The sequence below is a fragment of the Protopterus annectens genome, chromosome 14.part0 (genome assembly GCF_019279795.1).
Source record: "Protopterus annectens isolate FY-2018-M chromosome 14.part0, PAN1.0, whole genome shotgun sequence".
Lineage (NCBI taxonomy): Eukaryota > Metazoa > Chordata > Ceratodontiformes > Protopteridae > Protopterus > Protopterus annectens.
Window position 1 is genome coordinate 538,002,334 of NC_056748.1, and position 26,942 is coordinate 538,029,275.

The window sequence follows — 26,942 nt, forward strand, 5'->3', positions numbered from 1 at the left end:
CTCACCCAAACAAATGACTGGTGCTTGAAACATGGCCTCAGGTTGAATGCCAAAAAATGCATCATCATCCCCTTTGGGGAAAGTGATGTCACCATATATTATCACATTAATAACAATGTTCTAAGCATGCAATCAGTCGTGAGGGATTTGGGCACCCAGGTTGATAGCAACCTGACTTTTGACCATCATGTTGCTTCCGTTGTATGGAAAGCTTTGTACATGGCCCACCTCATAAGTAAGGGTATCTCATCCAGGGACAAGGAGGTCATAACATCCCTGTATTCTTTTCTTATAAGGCCAATTACTGAGTACAATGCCCCCTTCGGCATGTACTTTACAAAGCACATGCAGCAGCTGGAGAGACCACACAGAGGTTCCTCAACAGGAGAATCCAGGGCCTCAACACAGATAGGCTAAAAGCCCTGTCCCTCTTCATACAGACTCCTCAGATGTGACCCCTGTCTGGCATACAAAACAATCTCAGACCCTGCCTTGATGGGACTGTTGCATATCCGCAAGTTAAACTCCACTCGAGTAACACGTATGCGTGACCTCAACCTGGTCTGTGACATCAATAGGACTTGTTGGCGGGACAGATTTGTATCCCAGAGACTCCCCCATCTGTGGAATAGACACCTTCTCCACATCAAGCAGAGTACCTCATTATCCCTTTATAAGTGCAACCTGGATAACTAGATGGGAAACAGAAAATGCATCCCTGGGATTTTACCTGTGTCTCTGCTGGACAGGGGCTTTGGGTGCTGACTTGTCTAAACATGGGCTAAACTCTTGCCTGGGCTTATAAGGGCCTCAGGGCCAGTAGCCTAGTAACTTCCTATGATCCTGTAATATTATCCACCCAAGTGAGTGATGCCTGGCATACAACTGTGCAAGGATGCTACCCTATCCTCATCTTGGTGTTTTCCATCCCTTATGTGTCTTTCTACATTCCTTTTACATTTTCCAGCCTTGAACACTATCACTTGTCCATCCACTGTACATCCCCTATATGTCTGTGCTTATCTGCTGTCCTCCCTACCTTTTGTTTTTTCCACTGCAAGTGTCTGTATTTCTGTCTAGGTCTGTTTACATTGGTCTACCTGACCCTGCTGTCTGCTCTTTTTCTCTGTTTCATCTGATACACTTATTTCCTATATATGAAAAAGGGCTCTTTCTAAGAATGAATGCATGAATACATGTATACATACATAATTAATGAATCGTCCTTCTTTCCCCGATCCCCTTTCATGCCTTATAGTAATCCTTGTGTCTGTCCCTGCTTTCTGTTCTCCCTTTTATTACTTTCCTATCTATCCCATTTCTTCTCCATTTATAAAAGATGAGTAGTAAGTATTACATATTTGTTATGGAACTCCAACTGGGTATGTATGTGTAATTCTTTATGATCAGTTCTCTGTCTCTCTGTTTGCCTGCTTATCTATCAATATATATATATATATATATATATATATATATATATATATATATATACATATATATATATATATATATGTGTGTGTGTGTGTGTGTGTGTGTGTGTGTGTGTGTGTGTGTGTATTTATCTATCTGTCTACCTATCTAATCTCCTAACAACACAACCTGAGAAGTGGTAGTGATGGACAAGTATATGGTACAGAGAGTAAATATTTTATTCTTATTCTATGCATATTATCAAAGCATTCATTGCTACTCCAAGAGTGTTTAACATGGTACCTAAGCCTCACTTATGCAAACTGCAAAAAATAATACTAGATACATACAGTAAAATAAATACTAAGCAATCTCACCAGAACATTTAAACCCATGTAAATTATTACCTAAGAGACTAACTGAGATCTAAACTATAATCAACTAAACAGAAATTAGCAGCAATGTCAAAGTGAACTTAAAAAGAAAACAAAGCTATCTGAATTAAAGTAATACACATACTTGATTAAACTAACTAGCAAATATTAACAGAAACCTTATGACACATATTACAAAACTACTTCAAAACTACCCATAATGCTGTATGAACAGCTGAGTAGGTAGCACATATGTGTTTGGTGCAGGAAAAATTAAAAAGCAGTGGATTCAAATTGTAACTAAATAAATGAATGAATAGAAGAATCATAAAGTAATGTAGGTAGTAACAGAGTCTGGACTATATTTGCAGTACTGTTTCTGTTAGGTAGTGTTTTGAATTTTCAGGTTACATAGCCAATATGGTTCTTGAAGGATAATTTATGATTTATAAATATCCCTTTAAGTTTGGCATGGGCAACTTGTTCAGTTGGTGTGATATTTTGTAAATTAATTGAAATTTCACCTAAGTGAGATATGAATGGCTTAGATTTATTTGCATTTAATAAAATATTGATTATTTAAGCCAGTGTTCTAGGCTTTGAAGTTTTAGTTGTGTGAAATGTTGCAAATGACCAAAGGAGCTCCTACCTTTGTGGAATCCCTCTCTGCTCCTGAAACAGCTTGCTTGCTCCAATTTTAATGGCAACCCTCTTCCTGGACACAACACGGCATCTCTGCTGGCACGCCCATCTAGAATTCAAATTTTACGCATGAATGCGGAAGATAAAGACGTAAACCATCCGTACATATGGAAAAGACAAAAACAGGTCACAAGCACTTCCATTTGTACGACCAGACACAAAGGGAGTTCTTAAAGAAGAACATCCTTAAATTTGTTTTTTAATTAGAAGTAAATTAATCTCCTGGCTAGCTGATTCCAGGGGGGGGGGTGCAAGTGCACCCCCTTGAACCTGCCTGCAGGCACCCTTGCCCTTTGGGACCTTTCCTTGTAATAATTGTAAGTTTTGCAGATTCATTCAGGTAGTTATTATGAGTTTAAACACATTAATTACATCTTGGAATCCAGAGATAGGTATAATTGTGAAGTTCAGGACTGGTATAGTTAGCCACCTGTTGTACCTGTCAATGTTTTTATGTAGGTAAAACTGTTAGGATTCTAGGTGTCATATCAGTGAGCATGTTAGAGCTATTAAGACAAAGACATCAATAATTCTTTAGCAAGACATAAGGCCAGATTCAATAAAGCTTGCACCAAGTGTACATCATATGTATTCAATAAAATTCTTATCGCATTTGTTGTGCTTCCTAGTCACTCAGAAAGATTATACTAAGTGCACATGTAGTCTACACTTTGCAGTAACCCTTATGAATCCCTGTCAATATTTAAAGCTGCTAGAATATCAGTAGGAAAACTAAAGTTATGAGGAAGAAGGTGTCTGTTCACTCAGAACAGTGTACACTTAGTGTAGGCCTTATTGAATCTAGCCCACAGTTTAAGTTGCACCTCATTTTGAAAATTTTATTTCTTAGTAGTACAGAAGGTGGATTCAAGCATGTTCAATGATCATTTTAACAACTATTTTAGAGTTTTTAGAACTTAAGTGGCAGGTATTTTTGCATGCTGATGTCAATCTTGGATTAAATTAAATAATTTATGTGAAAATGTTAAAATATAAAAGTATGTAATAGTTATGTTGTGTAAATATACATATGTTCTTAGTTTGTAGTATTCGGCAAGTTTGAATTTACTAAGATATGTAATAGAATTTTTATGAAATTATTCTTTTTATCAAATAAGATAGAAAGTTTGTATCTTGCATTTTTATATCTTTGGAAGGTCTTGATTGGTTGAATTGGGAAATTATGTCACTTGTACAGGGGTTTAAATTGTGCTGTAGTGGTGTGTTAATTTATTCTGATGAAGTTCTAAGATTAAAAGAACAAAAGTGCTAAATCACTTGGTGTTGTTATTTTTGTGGTTGGCTCCTGTTTTGTGGTTACAGTGCATTTTACAAATTTGAAAATGACTGTAAACATGGTGCCATTATAAACTCCCCAGAGGACACCAATATCCTCCAAGAGGACCTTTCCCAAACCAATAGTTAGTGTCAAACCATAGACTAAAGCTGAATGACAAGAAATGTGCAATAGTAACCTTCAGTAAGCAAGAAGTCTTTTGTAACAATCGCATTGACAACACATCCCTGAAAGCTTATCTGGTAGTTAGGGACCTAGGATCCTATATGGACAATATACTGTCCTTTGATCACCAAGTATCTACTATTGTAAAAAAGTGTTTTTTTCATTCCACAGCTTATCACTAAGGTATGACATCCAGGTCCAGGGATGTGATCATTTCACTATATTCTGCACTCATCAGGCCAACCATTGAGTATAATGCCCCTTTTTGTATGTATCTCTGAAAACATCTGACACGTCAAACACCCACATTACTTTCTTACTAAGAAAATTAAGGGCATAAATCATAAAAACTATCCAGACCATCTCAAAGCCTTGTGCCTTTTCTTGGTATCATACAGGCTACTGAAAGGCAGTCTCAAGAGCCTCAACAGACCCTATCCTGTCAGACCTTCTGCACAATCACAAGTCCAGTGGTGGCCTAAACACTCACTAAACACAAATTATGTTTTCTAAAAATATATAACATATTGGAGAGATAGATATGTATCACAGATAATACTGCTTATTTGGAATTACCTTCCTCTCCATATGATTCAACGTATTTCTCTTACATTATTTAAAATAGTCTGGATGAATTGATGGGTAACCTTAAATTCAACTTGGTTTAGCATCCTTGTCCTTCATGGATAGCAGCAACATGTAAATGCTTGTCTCTGGGTCATCTGTACTTAAAATATAAATGCTAAAAACTTTACAGGAATGTATAGCTAAGCTTCTAAAGATCTTCATGGATCATTAGCCTAGTAAGTACCTATCAACCTATGTTCTTTATAATCTTGCAATTACATTAATTGCAGTATTGCTGTTAAGTACATAACAATGTTCCACTTTTAGCATTTCATGGAAAGGCTTTGGCTGCACATTGTGTCATTAATATCCTGCATTAGTAGAACTCTTCCCTAAACAGCACAGCTGTCATGTCCAGAATATTCTGTTTTGCTTCATTGGGGTCTAGTCAGTCTGGTGCACCTATTTCAAAGTAAGTTATTGCTAAAACAGTCCATGTGCTACTTTCTGACTTGACTGCATTGCTTTCTTCCTAAGAGAAATGAATTTATGCTACATACTATGACAAATACTCTCAGATTATATTTCTAATTATATGCTAGTAATTAATATGGTTTCAGTCAGTGGCATAGCCAGGGTTTTAGGAATTGTTGTGTAACTTCCAGATAAAGCCCCCTCTCCAAAGGTTTGGTACCCCATCACCAAAGAGTGCATGTTTCTGGAAGTGTACATTTTCACTACAATTAATGAAGTGACAAGTTCAAGCACAAAAATTAATTTAGGCAAACAGAAATTCCAAATAAAAAAATAAATAGCAAAGCAATAAGTAACTCTTAATATTACATTGTGGCAAATATCATTACATAAAATGAATAAATTGTTTTTAAAAGTATATAGTTTAATGTGCATGGTGTATGCTTGGTTACACCTATGGGCTTCCGTTTTTGCTCCTCATTTGCTAGATACTGACAGATATACACTGGAGAGAATGATGCCATGTGCCCATGAATAACATTTGAAACCACTTTAACCTGAACAATTGTGATGTGCAGGACTAAGCAATCTGAGTTACTGTTTTCCAACTTTAAAAGGAAATGCAGGTATAGCTTTGCTATAAAAAATAATTTTTCATCAAAAATTACAGTTGTGTTGCAGGTTATATGTGCTGCTGGATGTTATCTTGTAGCATATCTATGTAAAGAAGAAGTCCCAACTTGAAAGGGGATGAAATCACTTAATGCATTATGTTTTTACCAGTGTGACATGTATTAAACATATTTTTGGTTTTTAACACTCTTTTAGAGTTCCTTTTATCCACCATCTGCATGTTTCTTGTATAGCTATGTAAAGCCACTTTTGACATCAGGTGTTATGATTTGTTTGCTATGGCTTCTTGATGCAGAACATTCAAAAATAATTTGCCTGTCTTTAAACTTATGGACAAATGTTTAAAACCAGTGGCCCATGATATTAATATTAAAGTTTTCAGCATCACTTTTTAAGATTGTCTCAATCTTAAGACTGTCTTATTTTCTTTTATTATTACTTTTAGGTGCAACTGGATTTGCTGGAACTCCAGGTAAATAGATGATTTAGTATTACTGTAGATACATTAATTAGGATACATGACTTGGGTAACAGCATTCCAAATGCATACATAAGCTTGATCATCCTCTGCTGGTCTGAAAAACAAGACCTACAACATGAAATATGACCTATAACAAAATAAACTACTTTCCTCGTCTGACTTGTATTTTCTGACAAAGTTCTTAGTTTAACTATTAAAGAACAAAAGTGCTAAAAAATACAAGCTGTGTCTGGAGCCTTGTTTAGGTGGTTGGTAGAATTTTTCTCAGTTAATAAAGTATAAATGCTGATATTTGGACAAGTTTCAAAACTTGTAACCAAATTGTACAACATCAACAAACAAAAGCAAAAAATTACACTGGCCAACAAACCCGTGTAAACGTTTATTGATGAACATAAAACAGAGTGCTTTCATCTACAAAGACTTCTTCAAGGTGAATTAAATCATGAGGAATGGGAATGCTTGTCTGTTAATAAACCTAAATTAGCATCTATTTTCAGTATTCCCAAAATACATAAAGATGCCCATGCTCCACCTTTAAGGCCAATAGCATCAGCTAAAGGCTCAAAGCCTGAGCTATTGGCCACATTTATTAATTACAAATGCAAGTCCATGTTCATTTCTGAACAATGTATTTTACATGATTCCTGGCATTTATTAACGATGCTAAAGACACTTGATTATCTTGATAGTGTTTTGTTTATCATTGTCAATGTAGTGGATTTCTTTACAGTGATTCCTCACGATATTGGTTTAGAACTGCTTTCCTCTTTGTTAGCAGTCCATTCAGCTGTGCCATCTCATGACGTGTCTAATCATCTGAATTTGACTCTCCAGAATAACTATCTTTCTTTTGAAGGTGAATTTTACCATCAGATTTCCATAGTTGCCATTGGTGCAGCTTGTGTCCCTATTTATGAATACATTGTTCTTGTCATGTGGGAGAAAGCCAGTGTTTTTAAATCTGAGTTTTTAACATTAACCCATGCTTATTTTTATGCGCTTGGATGATGTTCTAATTTTATGGAATGGAAATGTTAAGGAATGGGAAAACTTTTTTGAAGTGTGCAGATGTCCACTACCTGTCTCAAGTTCACTTACGCTATCAATGTGGATTGCATTAATTACTTAGATATCACACTTGGTAAAAACCCCATTGAGGTTTGCTATACTTCTACAGTCTATAGAAAGGAAACTTTTATAAACACATACCTATACTTTGATAGTTGTCATCACCTGTTCCAGAAAAAGTCAGTAGTCAAGGGATAGATGGTTAGGCTTTCACACCTCATCTCCAGTGACTCTGAATTCAGTTTTGAATTACATCCTTTGATGTGTTTATTTCTGGACAGGGGTTATCCTATTGATTTTTGAATAATATCAAGACTGAATTGATAGGTCACAGGAAGGACTGTTTTGCTCCTATTTTCTGTAAATCACCACCTGTTTACAATTCCAGCACCAGTCACAATACCAGTATTGTTACCGAGATTTTTAGTACTACTCATAGAATTCATTTGATAGTAGGAACCAATCTATGTTCATTATTCCTTTTAGTGATACCACCTACTATTATGTAAATATTGTTAGGTCCTTTTGGGAAACTGTATTTAGTACAGACCTCAAGAAATTTATTGGTGAAACACCTGAGATTACTTATTCTAGAGGGATGAACATTAAGGAGATACTGAAGTCTGGTTTCAGGAAAGTCATCTGGAGTCATAGCCACATGTTTAAATGCAATTCCTGCAAATGGTGCTGGTACAATAACGAGAGGCCCTATGCTGTTGTCCATAAATATATTAGGACTATTCCATGCTCAGGTAAAGTTAATTGCAATGCAACATTTGTAGTTTACTTGCCCTTGTGCAACTCCTGCAATGCATTTTACATTGGTAAAACTAACAGAAGACTAAAAGACAGGATAAGAGAACACATAAACAATATTAAAAAGTGGAAAACTACTAATTCCTTATTTTGGCATTCTGCATTGTTTTCAGAATTTAGTAAATATACTTTCTTTGTTATTGATCAGGTCATTGTAGCCCCTTTTTGTGGGGATCCTGGAACCTTATTAAATTTTAAGGAGTTTGGTTGGCAGATAAGGCTCAAAGCCCTATGTGCTCCTGGCATTAATTAGGGTACATCTATTTCAAGTTTATTAAAAATAAAGTCAGCTATTATTTGATTTATTTCTGTTTCACTGCATTGGTCACTCTCTTTTAGTGTGCAATTTTAGCATCTTATTAGTGTAATTAGTGTTATTATGTTTTTGAATGTATAGGTTTCTATATACCTTTGTAATTGTTAGTCAGTATTTTAAATAGCATTTTTAAATAGTATTTTCTAAACAGTAATAATCCAACGAACTAGCTGGTGAAAAATAGGATGCACAATAAAACGTTAACTGAAGGAAAGTAAAAAAATACTTTATTCGACCAAAATAAACTCATATGCATAAATCTTAGACATTAAGCGCTTTCATCCACAATAGTGGACTTCTTCAGAATGCCATAATGCAAAACAAATAACCATTTAAAAACTTTTTGGCGCCAATCCCGCCTTCATTCCATACTGTCTTAAAGTCATATACCGCTAGTATATCATATATTCAAACGTACGTTGATTCCATATAAGCGTCAACTATCTAACTTTAATATAAATATCAATATCTCTTATCTTAAAAATATATATTCATCGAATACAAGTGAATATATAGTGTAATTTAAAAAAACATGTTATAAGACTATTAAAATACAATAACAATTTAAATATATATAAATGTTAAAATATTAAAATATAACTTAATAAATATTCCTAATGGATACCATTTTCAAAGTTTTTCACTGTCCAAGCTTATACCTATATACTTCATACTGAAAAGACCCACATCATGTAAACAATATACTCTTGTATGGTTGCACATTAAATAAATACATAACTGCTATAAAAACCCATCCTTAAGTATAAAACACTCTATCTTAATACTAAGATAGGTTTTATAGTGAAGTAATCATTAAGACCTGGTTTACTGCCAGCATCTGGAAAAATTTGCCAAATTACTTCTTTACGACTTAGTAAAGCTTTATAGTTTTCACCCGTTATGTTGATTGTAACCTGATCAATAATGCCAAACTTAAAATAGTGTTTATCACCATAATCAAATATATGCCTACTAAGGGCATTGTTCATATCTTTGGTCCTTATAGAATATAAATGGTCATAAATACGTTTCTTAAAGGACCGCTCGGTCTTACCGATATAATAACGTGAGCAAGTGATACACTTCGCTAAATATATAATATTCTTCGAATTACAATTGCCCTTTCTAAACTTTATTATGGTCCTATTAATATTTTTTAATATAATTTCTTCTTTTTCCAAAATGGCATAACATTGGTTACAAGAACCACATTTTTTTGTGCTACCATATTTAATAATTCCTCTATTTGAGGATGAAAGTTGTTCAAGTTTCCTTTTAATGTTGCAACCTGTTTTATATACAAATAACGGGGCCCTACCCACAGATTTGTATACATCATCATCTATAATTAACATATTCCAATGGTTCGTAATAATATTTTTTATATATTCCACATAGGGAGAGTATTCCAAAATACAAGCTCTCATAAATTTATGATTTATGTCCTTAGATTAATTTGTTGTTAGTTACCTTCCTAATACTGGTAAATATTTCTTACCCCATTGTTCTAATATGTATGATGAGATGTTATTTAACATCAGTTGTGGGTAGCCTCTATTACTAAACATATCCTTGATAAGCTCTATTTCTGATGTGACGTCATTAAATTCCGAAGTCGTCCGTGCTGCATGGATGCACTGACCCTTAAATATACTTGACAACGTCTTTCGAGGGTGGCAACTAGTGTAGTCTAAGTAACTATTTGAAAATGTTTTTTTCCTATGTATATTTGATTTGAAACCTTTACTCATTTTGTTTATGAGAATGTCCAAATAAGGGATGCTGTCAGTATTATGTGTGTATGTGAATTTTAAAAAACAGCTAGAATTATTCAAAAATGTCATCAGGGTATCCACACTTGTTTGATCACCATCCCAAAAATGTCGTCCAAAAAACGCCAATAGTAAATGACATTTCTATAAAATGTACTATTGAATAATTGTGTGGTTTCCCACTCTAACATTACTAGGTTTGCATATATGGGAGCGCAAGCCACTCCCATAGCCACACCCTTCACTTGTTTGAAGTACTCTCCTTCAAATTGTATATAATTATAATCAAGAACTACAGACATTAATTCCATAATTACCATTATTCGTTCCCAATCTAGGTCTGAATATTTAGTCAAACTATTACAAAAATATTCAAGACCAATTTCCTTGGGGATACTAGAGAAATAGTCAATGACATCTATAGCTAAAAAGGTACAGTTCTCAGTATATTTATCATTTGTAAGTTTAGCTAAAAATGACCATGAGTCTTTGACTAAATGTTCAATATTTTGATAAATTGGTTTAAGCCATCTATCAATTGCAACACCAATGCGATAAGTCTTTGAACGATTACCCGATACTATAGGGCGGAAAGGAGGATGGTCTATATTTTTATGAATTTTAAGTATCCCTACTATACGTGCCAATGTCGGATATTCGACCTTTATATAATCATAAATGTCCTTAGTGATACGCTGATCTAAAAATAATTCTTCAATACACATATCAATACGTTTATACCCAATGTTAATCTCATTTAGGGATACAGATTCGTAATTACCTGAGTCATGCAATATCATATAAATTTCATTAATGTAATCAAAAGTGTTGTACAACACAACTCCCCCTCCTTTATCAGGTTTCATGACTCTAAGGTCATGATTTGTAGTTAATTCCGCCAGGGTATTCCTCTCATTCACATTTAAATTATATTGAACAGTCATTTTTCTAAGATGTCTGTTACTACTGTAAATATCCTTAATCACTGCCTTTTCAAAAAGGCCTATATTAGGATGTGTAGGGGGTATAAAGGAACTATTCTTTTTAGGATTATTTTTCTTATTTTCGTTAGTATTACCAAAACACATAGTTAAATTCAATTTACGTGTAAATAATTTAATTTCAATAATCGTGTCAATCAAATTAAAAGTAGGGGTAGGTACAAATTTCATACCTTTTGTTAAAAGAGTAAAGTGATCAGGTCTCAGTTCCATATTGGTATAATTGTAGATGTTAAAATTATTATAACTACTTACTATGTCACTGTGAACTGTAATAATACCTTCCAAAGGATCACAGTTAAAATCTAATGTATTACGATTAGTCTCCCTGTGCCTATATGCTAATAGTGGTTCGATCCCTGTTTCCTCCACTTCCATCCTCTCCTTTGCTTCGCATAACCCCCGTAATGTCTGTTCTTGAAAAAAATTTTTCCTTTGTAAAAATTTCCTCCCCTATATTCATGAGTAGTATAAGCTTTGTCATCATGTTCCCATTCATGATCCCTACTTCTATTGTTATAAACATTAATGGTGTCACCATTTTTAATATTGTCATCGTTTTTAAAATTCTTCCATATATAGGCAGTGTTATTTTCATGCTGCGTAGTATCCCTACTCATTTTTTTTATTCTTCTTAATAAAAATGTTGTTAGCTTTTTTCCGCATATGTAAATTGCTGATCATATAGTTCTTTCCACTGAGTAAATAATAAATCATTCACAATTGTACTATTTAACTTCTCAACCTCATCAACTAAATTGCATAATTTTTCATCATTTTTAATAATTAACATTCTCATAAAGTCCAAACCAAAACCATCAAATAATTTGTTGAAGTCCTGTTTGTTTTTTCCATTCATGACAATACCCATCGGGACTTTAAAAAAATGAAGTCCCATAGGTACAATTTTTAAATTAATACATTTATTCAGATAGGCATTGTCAATTTTTAGACCTTTTACAGAAATTAACTTCTTACCCAATACATAAATCATGTCTTTTAAAGTCCCTTTAGTTGAAGTTACATTGGAAGTAACTATAGGTAAACGTTCATTAACAAAGTCAAAGTCTTTTGCTAAAAAGCCATCAAGTTGATTAATTCCATGTCCAACACTAGTAGATGTTAGCCCCTTGTTTTTCAGACTAGAACTGTTAGGTACTCTACCCTGCAATGTCTCAACCTTTTTATGAGTAACAGCCGAATATGTTCGCATCTCCATCGGACGCTTGGGTTTAGCGCCCACACGTTCATAATCGTCTTTGGTATTAAATAAAGAAAAGTCAAACATGTAGTCCCTATCAAGATTAAGACTTAAATTAGACTTGTCAACCCTTAAATTATTTTCTAATATAGACTTCCCATTTAAATGTTTCTGTCCAGAACCTTGTCCATTAGGAATATCAATAAAAACTCCATTGCTACTGTCAGCACCAACCGTCGGGGCTGAATCTAATCTATTTAAATGCCCATCATCTGTGCGTATCACCATCCCTCTTAACCTGTTGATTTCTTCTCTTAAAATGTTTTTTTCAGATCGCAAACATAGCGTTTCCTCTCGGTCGTTTACACCATTTGGTAACCTGTTCGTAACATCCATAGCGACAACTTAAGTGGATAGACACCAGTCACGGCAACAACAGAAATAATCCAATGAACTAGCTGGTGAAAAATAGGATGCACAATAAAACGTTAACCAATGGAAAGTAAAAAAATACTTTATTCGACCAAAATAAACTCATATGCATAAAGCTTAGGCATTAAGCGCTTTCATCCACAATAGTGGACTTCTTCAGAATGCCATAATTCAAAGCAAACAACCATTTAAAAACTTTTTGGCGCCAATCCCGCCTTCATTCCATACTATCTGAAAGTCATATACCGCTAGTATATCCTATATTCATACGTACGTTGATTCCATATAAGCGTCAACTATCTAACTTTAATATAAATATCAATATCTCCTATCTTAAAAAAATATATTCATTGAATACAAGTGAATATATAGTGTAATTTAAAAAAACATGTTATAAGACTATTAAAATACAATAACAATTTCAATATATATAAATGTTAAAATATTAAAATATAACTTAATAAATATTCCTAATGGATACCATTTTCAAAGTTTTTGACTGTCCAAGCTTATACCTATATACTTCATACTGAAAAGACCCACATCATGTAAACAATATACTCTTGTACGGTTGCACATTAAATAAATACATAACTGCTATAAAAACCCTAAAGAAATTATATTAGAAACATAGCGTTTCCTCTCGGTCGTTTACACCATTTGGTAACCTGTTCGTAACATCCATAGCGACAACTTAAGTGGATAGACACCAGTCACGGCAACAACAGAAATAATCCAATGAACTAGCTGGTGAAAAATAGGATGCACAATAAAACGTCAACCGATGAAAAGTAAAAAAATACTTTATTCAACCAAAATAAACTCATATGCATAAAGCTTAGGCATTAAGCGCTTTCATCCACAATAGTGGACTTCATCAGAATGCCATAATGCAAAACAAACAACCATTTAAAAACTTTTTGGCTCCAATCCCGCCTTCATTCCATACTGTCTTAAAGTCATATACCGCTAGTATATCCTATATTCATACGTACGTTGATTCCATATAAGTGTCAGCTATTTAGCTTTAATATAAATATCTCTATCGCTTATCTTAAAAGTATATATTCATCGAATATAAGTGAATATATAGTGTAATTTTAAAAAAAACATGTTATAAGACTATTAAAATACAATAACAATTTAAATATATATAAATGTTGAAATATTAAAATATAACTTAATAAATATTCCTAATGGATACCATTTTCAAAGTTTTTCACTGTCCAAGCTTATACCTATATATTTCATACTGAAAAGACCCACATCATGTAAACAATATACTCTTGTACGGTTGCACATTAAATAAATACATAACTGCTATAAAAACCCATCCTTAAGTATAAAACACTCTATCTTAATACTAAGATAGGTTTTATAGTGAAGTAATCATTAAGACCTGGTTTACTGCCAGCATCTGTAAAAATTTGCCAAATTACTTCTTTACGACTTAGTAAAGCTTTATAGTTTGCACCCGTTATGTTGATTGTAACCTGATCAATAATGCCAAACTTAAAATAGTGTTTATCACCATAATCAAATATATGCCTACTAAGGGCATTGTTCATATCTTTGGTCCTTATAGAATATAAATGGTCATAAATACGTTTATTAAAGGACCGCTCGGTCTTACCGATATAATAACTTGAGCAAGTCATACACTTCGGTAAATATATAATATTCTTCGTATTACAATTGCCCTTTCTAAACTTTATTATGGTCCTATTAATATTTTCTAATATAATTTCTTTAGGGTTTTTATAGCAGTTATGTATTTATTTAATGTGCAACCGTACAAGAGTATATTGTTTACATGATGTGGGTCTTTTCAGTATGAAGTATATAGGTATAAGCTTGGACAGTCAAAAACTTTGAAAATGGTATCCATTAGGAATATTTATTAAGTTATATTTTAATATTTCAACATTTATATATATTTAAATTGTTATTGTATTTTAATAGTCTTATAACATGTTTTTTTTAAATTACACTATATATTCACTTATATTCGATGAATATATACTTTTAAGATAAGCGATAGAGATATTTATATTAAAGCTAAATAGCTGACACTTATATGGAATCAACGTACGTATGAATATAGGATATACTAGCGGTATATGACTTTAAGACAGTATGGAATGAAGGCGGGATTGGAGCCAAAAAGTTTTTAAATGGTTGTTTGTTTTGCATTATGGCATTCTGATGAAGTCCACTATTGTGGATGAAAGCGCTTAATGCCTAAGCTTTATGCATATGAGTTTATTTTGGTTGAATAAAGTATTTTTTTACTTTTCATCGGTTGACGTTTTATTGTGCATCCTATTTTTCACCAGCTAGTTCATTGGATTATTTCTGTTGTTGCCGTGACTGGTGTCTATCCACTTAAGTTGTTGTTATGGATGTTACGAACGGGTTACCGAATGGTGTAAACGACCGAGAGGAAACGCTATGTTTGCAATCTGAAATAAACATTTTAAGAGAAGAAATCAACAGGTTAAGAGAGATGGTGATACACGCGGATGATGGACGTTTAAATAGATTAGATTCAGCCCCAACGGTTGGTGCTGACAGTAGCAATGAAGTTTTTATTGATATTCCTAATGGACAAGGTTCTGGACAGAAACATTTAAATGGGAAGTCTATATTAGAAGCTAATTTAAGGGTTGACAAGTCTAATTTAAGTCTTAATCTTGATAAGGACTACATGTTTGACTTTTCTTTATTTAAGACCAAAGACGATTATGAACGTGTGGGCGCTAAACCCAAGTGTCTGATGGAGATGCGAACATATTCGGCTGTTACTCATAAAAAGGTTGAGACATTGCAGGGTACAGTACCTAACAGTTCTAGTCCTAAAAACAAGGGGCTAACATCTACTAGTGTTGGACATGGAATTAATCAACTTGATGGCTTTTTAGCAAAAGACTTTGACTTTGTTAATGAACGTTTACCTATAGTTACTTTCAATGTAACTTCAACTAAAGGGACTTTAAAAGACATGATTTATGTATTGGGTAAGAAGTTAATTTCCATAAAAGGTCTAAAAATTGACAATGCCGATCTGAATAAATGTATTAATTTAAAAATTGTACCTATGGGACTTCATTTTTTTAAAGTCCCGATGGGTATTGTCATGAATGAAAAAAACAAACAGGACTTCAACAAATTATTTGATGGTTTTGGTTTGGACTTTATGAGAATGTTAATTATTAAAAATGATGAAAAAATATGCAATTTAGTTGATGAGGTTGAGAAATTAAATAGTACAATTGTGAATGATTTATTATTTACTCAGTGGAAGGAACTATATGATCAACAATTTACATATGCGGGAAAAAAAGCTAACAACATTTTTATTAAGAAGAATAAAAAAATGAGTAGGGATACTATGCAGTATGAAAATAACACTGTCTATATATGGAAGAATTTTAAAAACGATGACAATATTAAAAATGGTGACACCATTAATGTTTATAACAATAGAAGTAGGGATCATGAATGGGAACATGATGACAAAGTTTATACTACTCATGAATATAGGGGAGGAAATTTTTACAAAGGAAAAATTTTTTTCAAGAACAGACATTACGGGGGTTATGCGAAGCAAAGGAGAGGATGGAAGTGGAGGAAACAGGGACCGAACCACTATTAGCATATAGGCACAGGGAGACTAATCGTAATACATTACATTTTAACTGTGATCCTTTGGAAGTTATTATTACAGTTCACAGTGACATAGTAAGTAGTTATAATAATTTTAACATCTACAATTATACCAATATGGAACTGAGACCTGAACACTTTACTCTTTTAACAAAAGGTATGAAATTTGTACCTACCCCTACTTTTAATTTGATTGACACAATTATTGAAATTAAATTATTTACACGTAAATTGAATTTAGCTATGTGTTTTGGTAATACTAACGAAAATAAGAAAAATAATCTTAAAAAGAATAGTTCCTTTATACCCCTTCACATTCCTAATATAGGCCTTTTTGAAAAGGCAGTGATTAAGAATATTTACAGTAGTAACAGACATCTTAGAAAAATGACTGTTCAATATAATTTAAATGTGAATGAGAGGAATACCCTGGCGGAATTAACTATGAATCATGACCTTAGAGTCATGAAACCCGATAAAGGAGGGGGAGTTGTGTTGTACAACACTTATGATTACATTAATGAAATTTATAAGATATTGCATGACTCAGGTAATTACGAATCTGTATCCCTAAATGAGATTAACATCGGGTATAAACTTATTGATATGTGTATTGAAGAATTATTTTTAGATCAGCATATCACCAAGGACATTTATGATTATATAAAGGTCGAATATCCGACATTGGCACATATAGTAGGGATACCTAAAATTCATAAAAATATAGACCATCCTCCGTTCCGCCCTATAGTATCGGGTAATCATTCAAAGGCTTATCACATCGGTGTTGCAATTGATAGATGGCTTATACCAATTTATCAAAATATTGAACATTTAGTCAAAGACTCATGGTCATTTTTAGCTAAACTTACAAATGATAAATATACTGAGAACTGTGCTTTTTTAACTATAGATGTTATTGACCTTTTCTCTAGTATCCCCAAGGAAATTGGTCTTGAATATTTTTGTAATAGTTTGACTAAATATTCAGACCTAGATTGGGAACGAATAATGGTAATTATGGAATTAGTGTTGGTAGTTCTTGATTATAATTATATACAATTTGAAGGAGAGTACTTCAAAGAAGTGAAGGGTGTGGCTATGGGAGCGGCTTGCGCTCCCACATATGCAAACCTAGTAATGTTAGAGTGGGAAATCATACAATTATTCAATAGTACATTTTATAGAAATGTCATTTACTATTTGCATTTTTTGGACGACATTTTTGTACTATGGGATGGTGATCAAACAAGTGTGGATACCCAAATGACATTTTTGAATAATTCTAGTTGTTTTTTTTAAATTCACATACACACATAATACTGACAGCATCCCTTATTTGGATATTCTCATAACCAAAACGAGTAAAGGTTTCAAATGAAATATACATAGGAAAAAAACAATTTCAAATAGTTACTTAGACTACACTAGTTGCCACCCTCGTAAGACGTTGTCAAGTATATTTAAGGGTCAGTGCATCCGTGCAGCACGGATGACTTTAGAATTTAATGACGTCGCATCAGAAATAGAACTTATCAAGGATATGTTTAGTAATAGAGGCTACCCACAATTAATGTTAAATAACATCTCATCATACATATTAGAACAATGGGGTAAGAAATATTTACCAGTATTAGGAAGGGAACTAACAACGAATGAATCTAAGTACATAAATCATAAATGTATGAGAGCTTGTATTTTGGAATACTCTCCCTATGTGGAATATATAAAAAATATTATTAGGAACCATTGGAATATGTTAATTATAGATGACGATGTATACAAATCTGTGGGTAGGGCCCTGTTATTTGTATATAAAACAGGTTGCAACATTAAAAGGAAACTTGAACAACTTTCATCCTCAAATAGAGGAATTATTAAATATGGTAGCACAAAAAAATGTGGTTCTTGTAACCAATGTTATGCCATTTTGGAAAAAGAAGAAATTATATTAGAAAATATTAATAGGACCATAATAAAATTTAGAAAAGGCAATTGTAATACGAAGAATATTATATATTTACCAAAGTGTATGACTTGCTCAAGTTATTATATCGGTAAGACTGAGCGGTCCTTTAAGAAATGTATTTATGACCATTTATATTCTATTAGGACCAAAGATATGAACAATGCCCTTAGTAGGAATATATTTGATTATGGTGATAAACACTATTTTAAGTTTGGCATTATTGATCAGGTTACAATCAACATAACGGGTGCAAACTATAAAGCTTTACTAAGTCGTAAAGAAGTAATTTGGCAAATTTTTACAGATGCTGGCAGTAAACCAGGTCTTAATGATTACTTCACTATAAAACCTATCTTAGTATTAAGATAGAGTGCTTTATACTTAAGGATGGGGTTTTATAGTAGTTATGTATTTATTTAATGTGCAACTGTACAAGAGTATATAGTTTACATGATGTGGGTCTTTTCTGTATGAAGTATATAGGTATAAGCTTGGACAGTCAAAAACTTTGAAAATGGTATCCATTAGGAATATTTATTAAGTTATATTTTAATATTTTAACATTTATATATATATTTAAATTGTTATTGTATTTTAATAGTCTTATAACATGTTTTTTTTAAATTACACTATATATTCACTTGTATTCGATGAATATATATTTTTAAGATAAGAGATATTGATATTTATATTAAAGTTAGATAGTTGACGCTTATATGGAATCAACGTACGTATGAATATAGGATATACTAGTGGTATATGACTTTCAGATAGTATGGAATGAAGGCGGGATTGGCGCCAAAAAGTTTTTAAATGGTTGTTTGTTTTGCATTATGGCATTCTGAAGAAGTCCACTATTGTGGATGAAAGCACTTAATGCCTAAGCTTTATGCATATGAGTTTATTTTGGTCGAATAAAGTATTTTTTTTACTTTCCATCGGTTAACGTTTTATTGTGCATCCTATTTTTCACCAGCTAGTTCGTTGGATTATTTCTGTTGTTGCCGTGACTGGTGTCTATCCACTTATTTTCTAAACAGTACTTTTTAAACAGTATTTCCAAACAGCATTTTTCAGTTAGTTTCTTTTTAACAACATCTTTCTAGTGGCTTTAGATTAATCGATTCTCATTTCTGATTGGGTTATCAATTCTATATATTGCAATTGACTTCTCTTGTTTGTCACTCTGAAGAAGTCTTTTTAGATAAAAGCTGTCAGGTTTATATTTGTCACTACAAGTTTTTAAGGTACATGGGTTTGTTGGCTGGTGGGATTTTTGTTTAAGTTTCAAAACTTCTCACCTCTAGATACACTTTCTAATGACTGAAACTTTCTGTCTGTGATTGTTTACTCTAACCACCCATAGTACTGCTTGTACCTATGATACATTTACCCTTCATTTTGAAATAACATTACCAAAGTTCAATAAGTATATCAGAAAAAACTGTAGCTAGGCTTTCAGGGGCGCACAAAACATAACGTAAAGTCTTCAGGCAGAGTACCTGCAGAATGAAGACACTGTGACTAAGATGGAGTCAGTACAAGAGTTTAGTTTTTCTCCACACAGCACTGACATATTTTAAGTTACAGAGAACCAAGAGTCCAGAATTAATGGATTTATTTTATACTGATAGATATGTTGAATAGGATCTACTTCATTTGATTGAATGCTTATTTAATTGAAGCCCATATAGTTGAAACCATTTATTTGAAAACTCATTTAATTGAAAACTTATTTGACTGAAAACCTCCACAACAAATATACCACATTTTTTGCATGGGAGCCACCCAGCCATACTTATATATACAAATTCCATGGCTGAAAAACTGCAGAGGAAGAAAAAATGGCACACATACACAATGAATCAATGCCACCCACAGTAAATCAATGCCACACAGTGAATCAGTGTCACACACAATGAATCAGTGCCACATACAGTGAATCAGTGAGCACACACACAGTAATGCTGTGCACAGTAAATCAGTGCCACACACAGTGAATCACTGCCACACACAATGAATCAGTGCCACACACAGTGAGTCACTGCCACACACAGTGAATCAGTGCCACACACAGTGAATCAGTGCCATGCACAGTGAATCAGCGCCATACACAGTGAATCAGTGCCACACACAATGAATTAGTGCCATACACAGTGAATCAGTGCCACACACAATGAATCAGTGCCACACACAGTAAACCAGTGCCACAAACAATGAATCACTGCCACATACAGTGAATCAGTGCCGCACAGTGAATCAGTGCCATGCACAGTGAATCAGTGCCACACACAGTGAATCAGTGCCACACACAGTGATGCCACATACAACGAATCAGTGCCACACACAGTGAATCATGCCATACACAGTGAATCACTGCCACACACAATGAATCAGTACCATTCACAGTGAATCACTGCCACACACAATGAATCAGTCCCACACACAGTGAATCACTGCCACATACAATGAATCAGTGCCACACACACTCTGAATCAGTACCACAAACAGTGAATCAGTGCCACACACAATGAATCAGTTCCACACAGTGAATCAGTGAGCACACACACAGTAATGCCACACACAATGAATCAGTGCCACACACAGTGAGTGACTGCCACACACAATGAATCAGTGCCACACACAGTGAATTACTGTCACACACAGTGAATCAGTGCCACACACAGTGAATCAGTGCCATGCACAGTGAATCAGTGCCACACACAATAAATCAGTGCCACACACAGTAAATCATTGCCACACACAGTAATGCCACGCACAGTGAATCAGTGCCACACACAGTGAATCACTGCCATACACAGTGAATCATTGACACACACAATGAATTAGCACCACTCACAGTGAATCACTGCCACACAAAATTAATCAGTACCACACACAGTGAATCATTGCCACACACAATGAATCAGTGCCACACAGAGTGAATCAGTGCCACACACAATGAATCAGTGCCACACACAGTGAATCAGTGCCACACACAATGAATTAGTGCCATACACAGTGAATCAGTGCCACACACAATGAATCAGTGCCACACACAGTAAACCAGTGCCACAAACAATGAATCACTGCCACATACAGTGAATCAGTGCCGCACAGTGAATCAGTGCCATGCACAGTGAATCAGTGCCACACACAGTGAATCAGTGCCACACACAGTGATGCCACATACAACGAATCAGTGCCACACACAGTGAATCATGCCATACACAGTGAATCACTGCCACACACAATGAATCAGTACCATTCACAGTGAATCACTGCCACACACAATGAATCAGTCCCACACACAGTGAATCACTGCCACATACAATGAATCAGTGCCACACACACTCTGAATCAGTACCACAAACAGTGAATCAGTGCCACACACAATGAATCAGTGCCACACAGTGAATCAGTGAGCACACACACAGTAATGCCACACACAATGAATCAGTGCCACACACAGTGAGTGACTGCCACACACAATGAATCAGTGCCACACACAGTGAATTACTGTCACACACAGTGAATCAGTGCCACACACAGTGAATCAGTGCCATGCACAGTGAATCAGTGCCACACACAATAAATCAGTGCCACACACAGTAAATCATTGCCACACACAGTAATGCCACACACAGTGAATCAGTGCCACACACAGTGAATCACTGCCACAAACAGTGAATCAGTACCACTCACAGTGAATCACTGCCGCACACAATGAATCAGTACCACTCACAGAGAATAAGTGCCACACACAATGAATCAGTGCCACACACAGTGAATCACTACCACACACAATGAATCAGTGCCACACACAGTGAATCACTGCCACACACAATGAATCAGTACCACACACAGTGAATCACTAACACACACAGTGAATCAGTACCACCCACAGTGAATCAGTGCCATGCACAGTGAAACAGTGCCACACACAGTGAATCAGTGCCATACACAGTGAATCAGTGCCACACATAGTGATGCCACATGCAATGAATCAGTGCCACACACAGTGAATCCCTGCCATACACAGTGAATGCCTGCCACACACAATGAATCAGTACCACTCAGAGTGAATCACTGCCACGCACAATGAAATAGTACCACTCACAGTGAATCAGTGCCACACACAATGAATCAGTGCCACACACAGTGAATGACTGCCACACACAGTGAATCACTGTCACACATACCACTCAGAGTGAATCACTGCCACGCACAATGAAATAGTACCACTCACAGTGAATCAGTGCCACACACAATGAATCAGTGCCACACACAGTGAATGACTGCCACACACAGTGAATCACTGTCACACACAGTGAATCTGTGCCACACACTGTGAATCAGTGCCACACACAGTAATGCCACACACAATGAATCAGTGTTACACACAGTGAATCACTGCCATACACAGTGAATCACTGGCACACACAGTGAATCAGTACCACTCACAGTGAATCACTGCCGCACACAATGAATCAGTGCCACTCACAGTGAATCAGTGCCACACACCATGAATCAGTGCCACACACAGTGAATCACTACCACACACAATGAATCAGTGCCATGCACAGTGAATCACTGCCACACACAATGAATCAGTACCACACACAGTGAATCACTACCACACACAATGAATCAGTACCACACACAGTGAATCAGTGCCATGCACAGTGAATCAGTACCACACACAGTGAATCAATGCCACACACAATGAATCAGTACCACTCACAGTGAATCACTGCCACACACAATGAATCAGTACCACACACAGTGAATCATTGCCACACACAATGAATCAGTGCCACACACACACACTGAATCAGTACCACACACAGTGAATTAGTGCCACACACAATGAATCTGTGCCACATGGTGAATCAATGAGAACACACACAGTAATGCCACACACAATGAACCAATACCACACACAGTGAATGACTGCCACACAGATTGAATCAGTGCCACACACAGTGAATCACTGCCACACACAGTGAATCAGTGCCACACACTGTGAATCAGTGCCATGCACAGTGAATCAGTGCCACATACAATGAATCAGTGCCACACACAGTAAATCAGTGCTGCACACTAATGCCACACACAATGAATTAATGCCACACACAGTGAATCACTGCCATACACAGTGAATCACTGCCACACACAATGAATCAGTACCACTCACAGTGAATCAGTGCCACACACAATGAATCAGTGCCACATACAGTGAATCACTACCACACATAATGAATCAGTGCCACACACAGTGAATCACTACCACACACAATGAATCAGTACCACACACAGTGAATCGCTGCCATACACAGTGAATCAGTGCCACACACAGTGAATCAGTGTCATGTACAATTAATCTGTGCCACATACAGTGAATCAGTGCCACACACAATGAATCAGTGCCACACATACTGAATCAGTGCCACACACAATGAATCAGTGCCACAGACAATCAGTGACACAAAGTGAATCAGTGCCACACACAGTGAATCACTGCCATGCACAATGAATCAGTGCCACACACACTGAATCAGTGGCATACACAATGAATCAGTGCTGCACACAGTGAATCATTGTCATATACAATGAATCAGTGCTGGAGCTTACATACAAACATCTACAGATCTAGTGGTGCAGCATGTGGCTGACCATTTGAGTCCACACATACTTCCATAAAAACTCCTATGCTATGAAATGACACCATCAAAGTTTTTTGACTGTTTGGGATTAAATCAAATGAGCATTCAATCAAATGACATATATCCATTAAATAGCTCCAGCCATCATCTACTAGGATGCTGTCTGCCTTGTTCTATGTCAGTTAAGTGCAAACTTAAAAGTGCTATGATGAAAAAACATGGCATTTATACCATTCAGTTCAATCTTTGAATCACTTCTTTTTAACCTTTTCATCAGACTTTTATGTTTTGCATACATATTTATAAATCACAACATCAGAGCCAAAGCACAATTAAGAAATGTGAATCTAGAGATTCTAGGATACCTTTACAAGAGACAATAACAATTATTTATGAATATTAGTATTCAGTATATTGTTAGAAAATAGTGAAATAGATTAGACTAAATGTATCATCACAAAGATATCTAATTTACTACAATGTACAGATGTAACCATTAATTATTAATTTGATTCTATTAAAAGTCTAAGACCAACAACTCAAATACATTTTTTGCTCCTCATTTGTCTTGTGGAAGGCTGAAAATCTTTCTACCGAACTTTTGTACCTGTTTTGTCCATGTTCATCATAATTTATATGAACTGATTTCAGTTCTGAAGAAAAACATGATGAAATGGATAGTTAAACATTATAGTTTGTCTGTCTGTATTTTTGTTTGTCTGCTGGTTAAATGGATAGAAGGATAATGAAGATTCTTGTTCACAATGACTCAAGCCAAAGACATAGATGGCATATTGTTTTATATAATACATAAACATTATTTAAGATCATGCCTAGCTGAATATAAATTTACAATTAAATAAATATACACGATGGCTAATGCAACTGCAATGAACAAGAAACAAGGTTAACTTCTTAAAAACCGAGAAGATAATGCTTCATAGGTGCTCAGTAATACAAAATTAAGAGGTATTAGTAGTTTTCAGAGAAGGATTATCCACTATCTAATAAAGTTAGGTTAACCTAACTTAACAAAAGGGTTAAGTTAGGTTAGTTCAGCCTCTCTGACACTGTGTCTGGTTTTCATCTACTCAGCCAACCTTAATTGATAAGGGTAGGTGATGAAGACATTGATGGGATAGCAGAAGTGATCCCGTCCCTTTAATAGGAAAAGGGGCCCCTTCTTTTCCCTCCCATCTTTTTTCTACAGTTGAGATTTGAAGTAAGCACTTTTTTATGCTGCTTGACTAAGAATTCTGACAGCTGTTTAGTGAGATGTAGAAAGGTGTTTTGCTGTTGTACAGGTGAGGTGAGTGATTGGAACACTGCCTGTAAGTTTGTATCTGGAAAGGTATTGTCGTTTTTTGTGGAAGTGAGATATGAACATTTTGCCACACTGCCCCAGGAGGGTTTAATCATTACTATTGTGTACATTTGTGTTTGTTAAATACATGGTTTTGTGTTTACATTAATGCTTAGAGAGTCCATAACATCCATAACATCAAAGTTGCTGACCATAAAATTAGTTAGGTTTTGGTCACTAGCATTTAAACCTTATTTGAGCTGTATTCATGACTGCAACATAAGAAGGTACATTGGCCCAGTATGCATAATCGTGGAGTGTTTAGATTATAAATGTCATCTAACAAAAAACTTCAGATTCTTATACAGAGAATACTAGACAAACTAGTATTTCAATGATATAATTACATTAATGTCCTAAAATCTAACATCCTTAAATAAGTATACAAACATGATTTATGTGCAACTGAATGTGTCTGTAAATATTTTAGAAATAGTACATTTATTTCATTGACAAGATTTATCCATTCAGCCAGATTTAGTTTGCAAAGGATACATAATAAATTATTTTTGGTCTTCCACAGGGCTATGTAGGCCTTATCAAAATCAGGTGTAATTATTGCTGATCTAGATTATAGGGATACATCTGGTTACCCTAAATCAAATATGATGTGCCAAACCTACTGTAGGCTTAAGGAGGCACCTAAGAAGTTTAATAGTAGATTACTTTTGTATAAAGTTCAGTATTTGCTGCAGTGGTAACTGGTAAATATCGGATTATCCATTGCTTCAGTAAGTGTTTGACCTTAGTCATGATTACTTCAAAATTCAGTATTGCCATGTGTGTAGGATTAGAGTTTATCAGGATTATAAACTCAGGGTAAATAGTAGTTTAATCTACTTGGTGATAAGAATAGCAGGTAAAGAATTACATCCTAATCCTCATTTGAACAAATGGCTTAGACAGATGACTAGCTTGGATGGATGGATGGATGGGTGGATGGATGGATGGATGGATGGATGGATGGATGGATGGATGGAAGCAAGGAAGGAACAAACAAAGAGGTTAAAAGTAATACTTCGTACATCTGAGTCAGGGCTAATAATAAAATCTGAAATACTGCAGAAATGTTCATGTATCTTTGCTGTTTGAACTAAAGAGTCTGGAGGGATCAGTTAATAATAAAACAGAATAATTGCAAAGAGTGTTTTGTAAAGTAGTCCTGGCATGTTTCTTTGTTAAAAAGTGGTATGATTAATTTTTTATGATCCTTATGTTTTGTGTTTTTCCACTGAAAGGTAGTATGTTTTTATTTCATTTTATTTAATTGTATTTATCCTTTGTTGACCAGGGTAGTCCCCTAGGCTAGTAGCCTCTTTTCAGAGGCGACCCAAGATGGTATTTATATAACTAGAAAAATTTTAGTCAGGGCACTGGGAAACTTCCCCTCCTCAAAACCCTAGAGGTAATGAGAGACCACACATGTCCCATTCCTAATGCAGTGGCAGCTGGGAGGATGGAGCATGATTTGGACAGAATGGCAGAAGGCATAGAGATGAATGCCAGTACTGCAGAGAGTTCCAACAAAGTTAGGGAAGAGTCAGAGGTTATTTTTCATCAACATCT

At 34.9% G+C, this 26,942-nt stretch overlaps 1 protein-coding gene across 1 annotated transcript in view; it reads left to right on the top strand.

Annotated features, from left to right (window-relative positions):
- SFTPD (surfactant protein D) overlaps positions 1-26,942 on the top strand; it is a 362,436-nt gene that overhangs the window by 188,236 nt on the left and 147,258 nt on the right. The window contains exon 6 of the mRNA XM_044056287.1: positions 6,068-6,094. Coding sequence (XP_043912222.1) covers positions 6,068-6,094 — 27 coding nt within the window. The remainder of the gene's footprint in view (positions 1-6,067; positions 6,095-26,942) is intronic.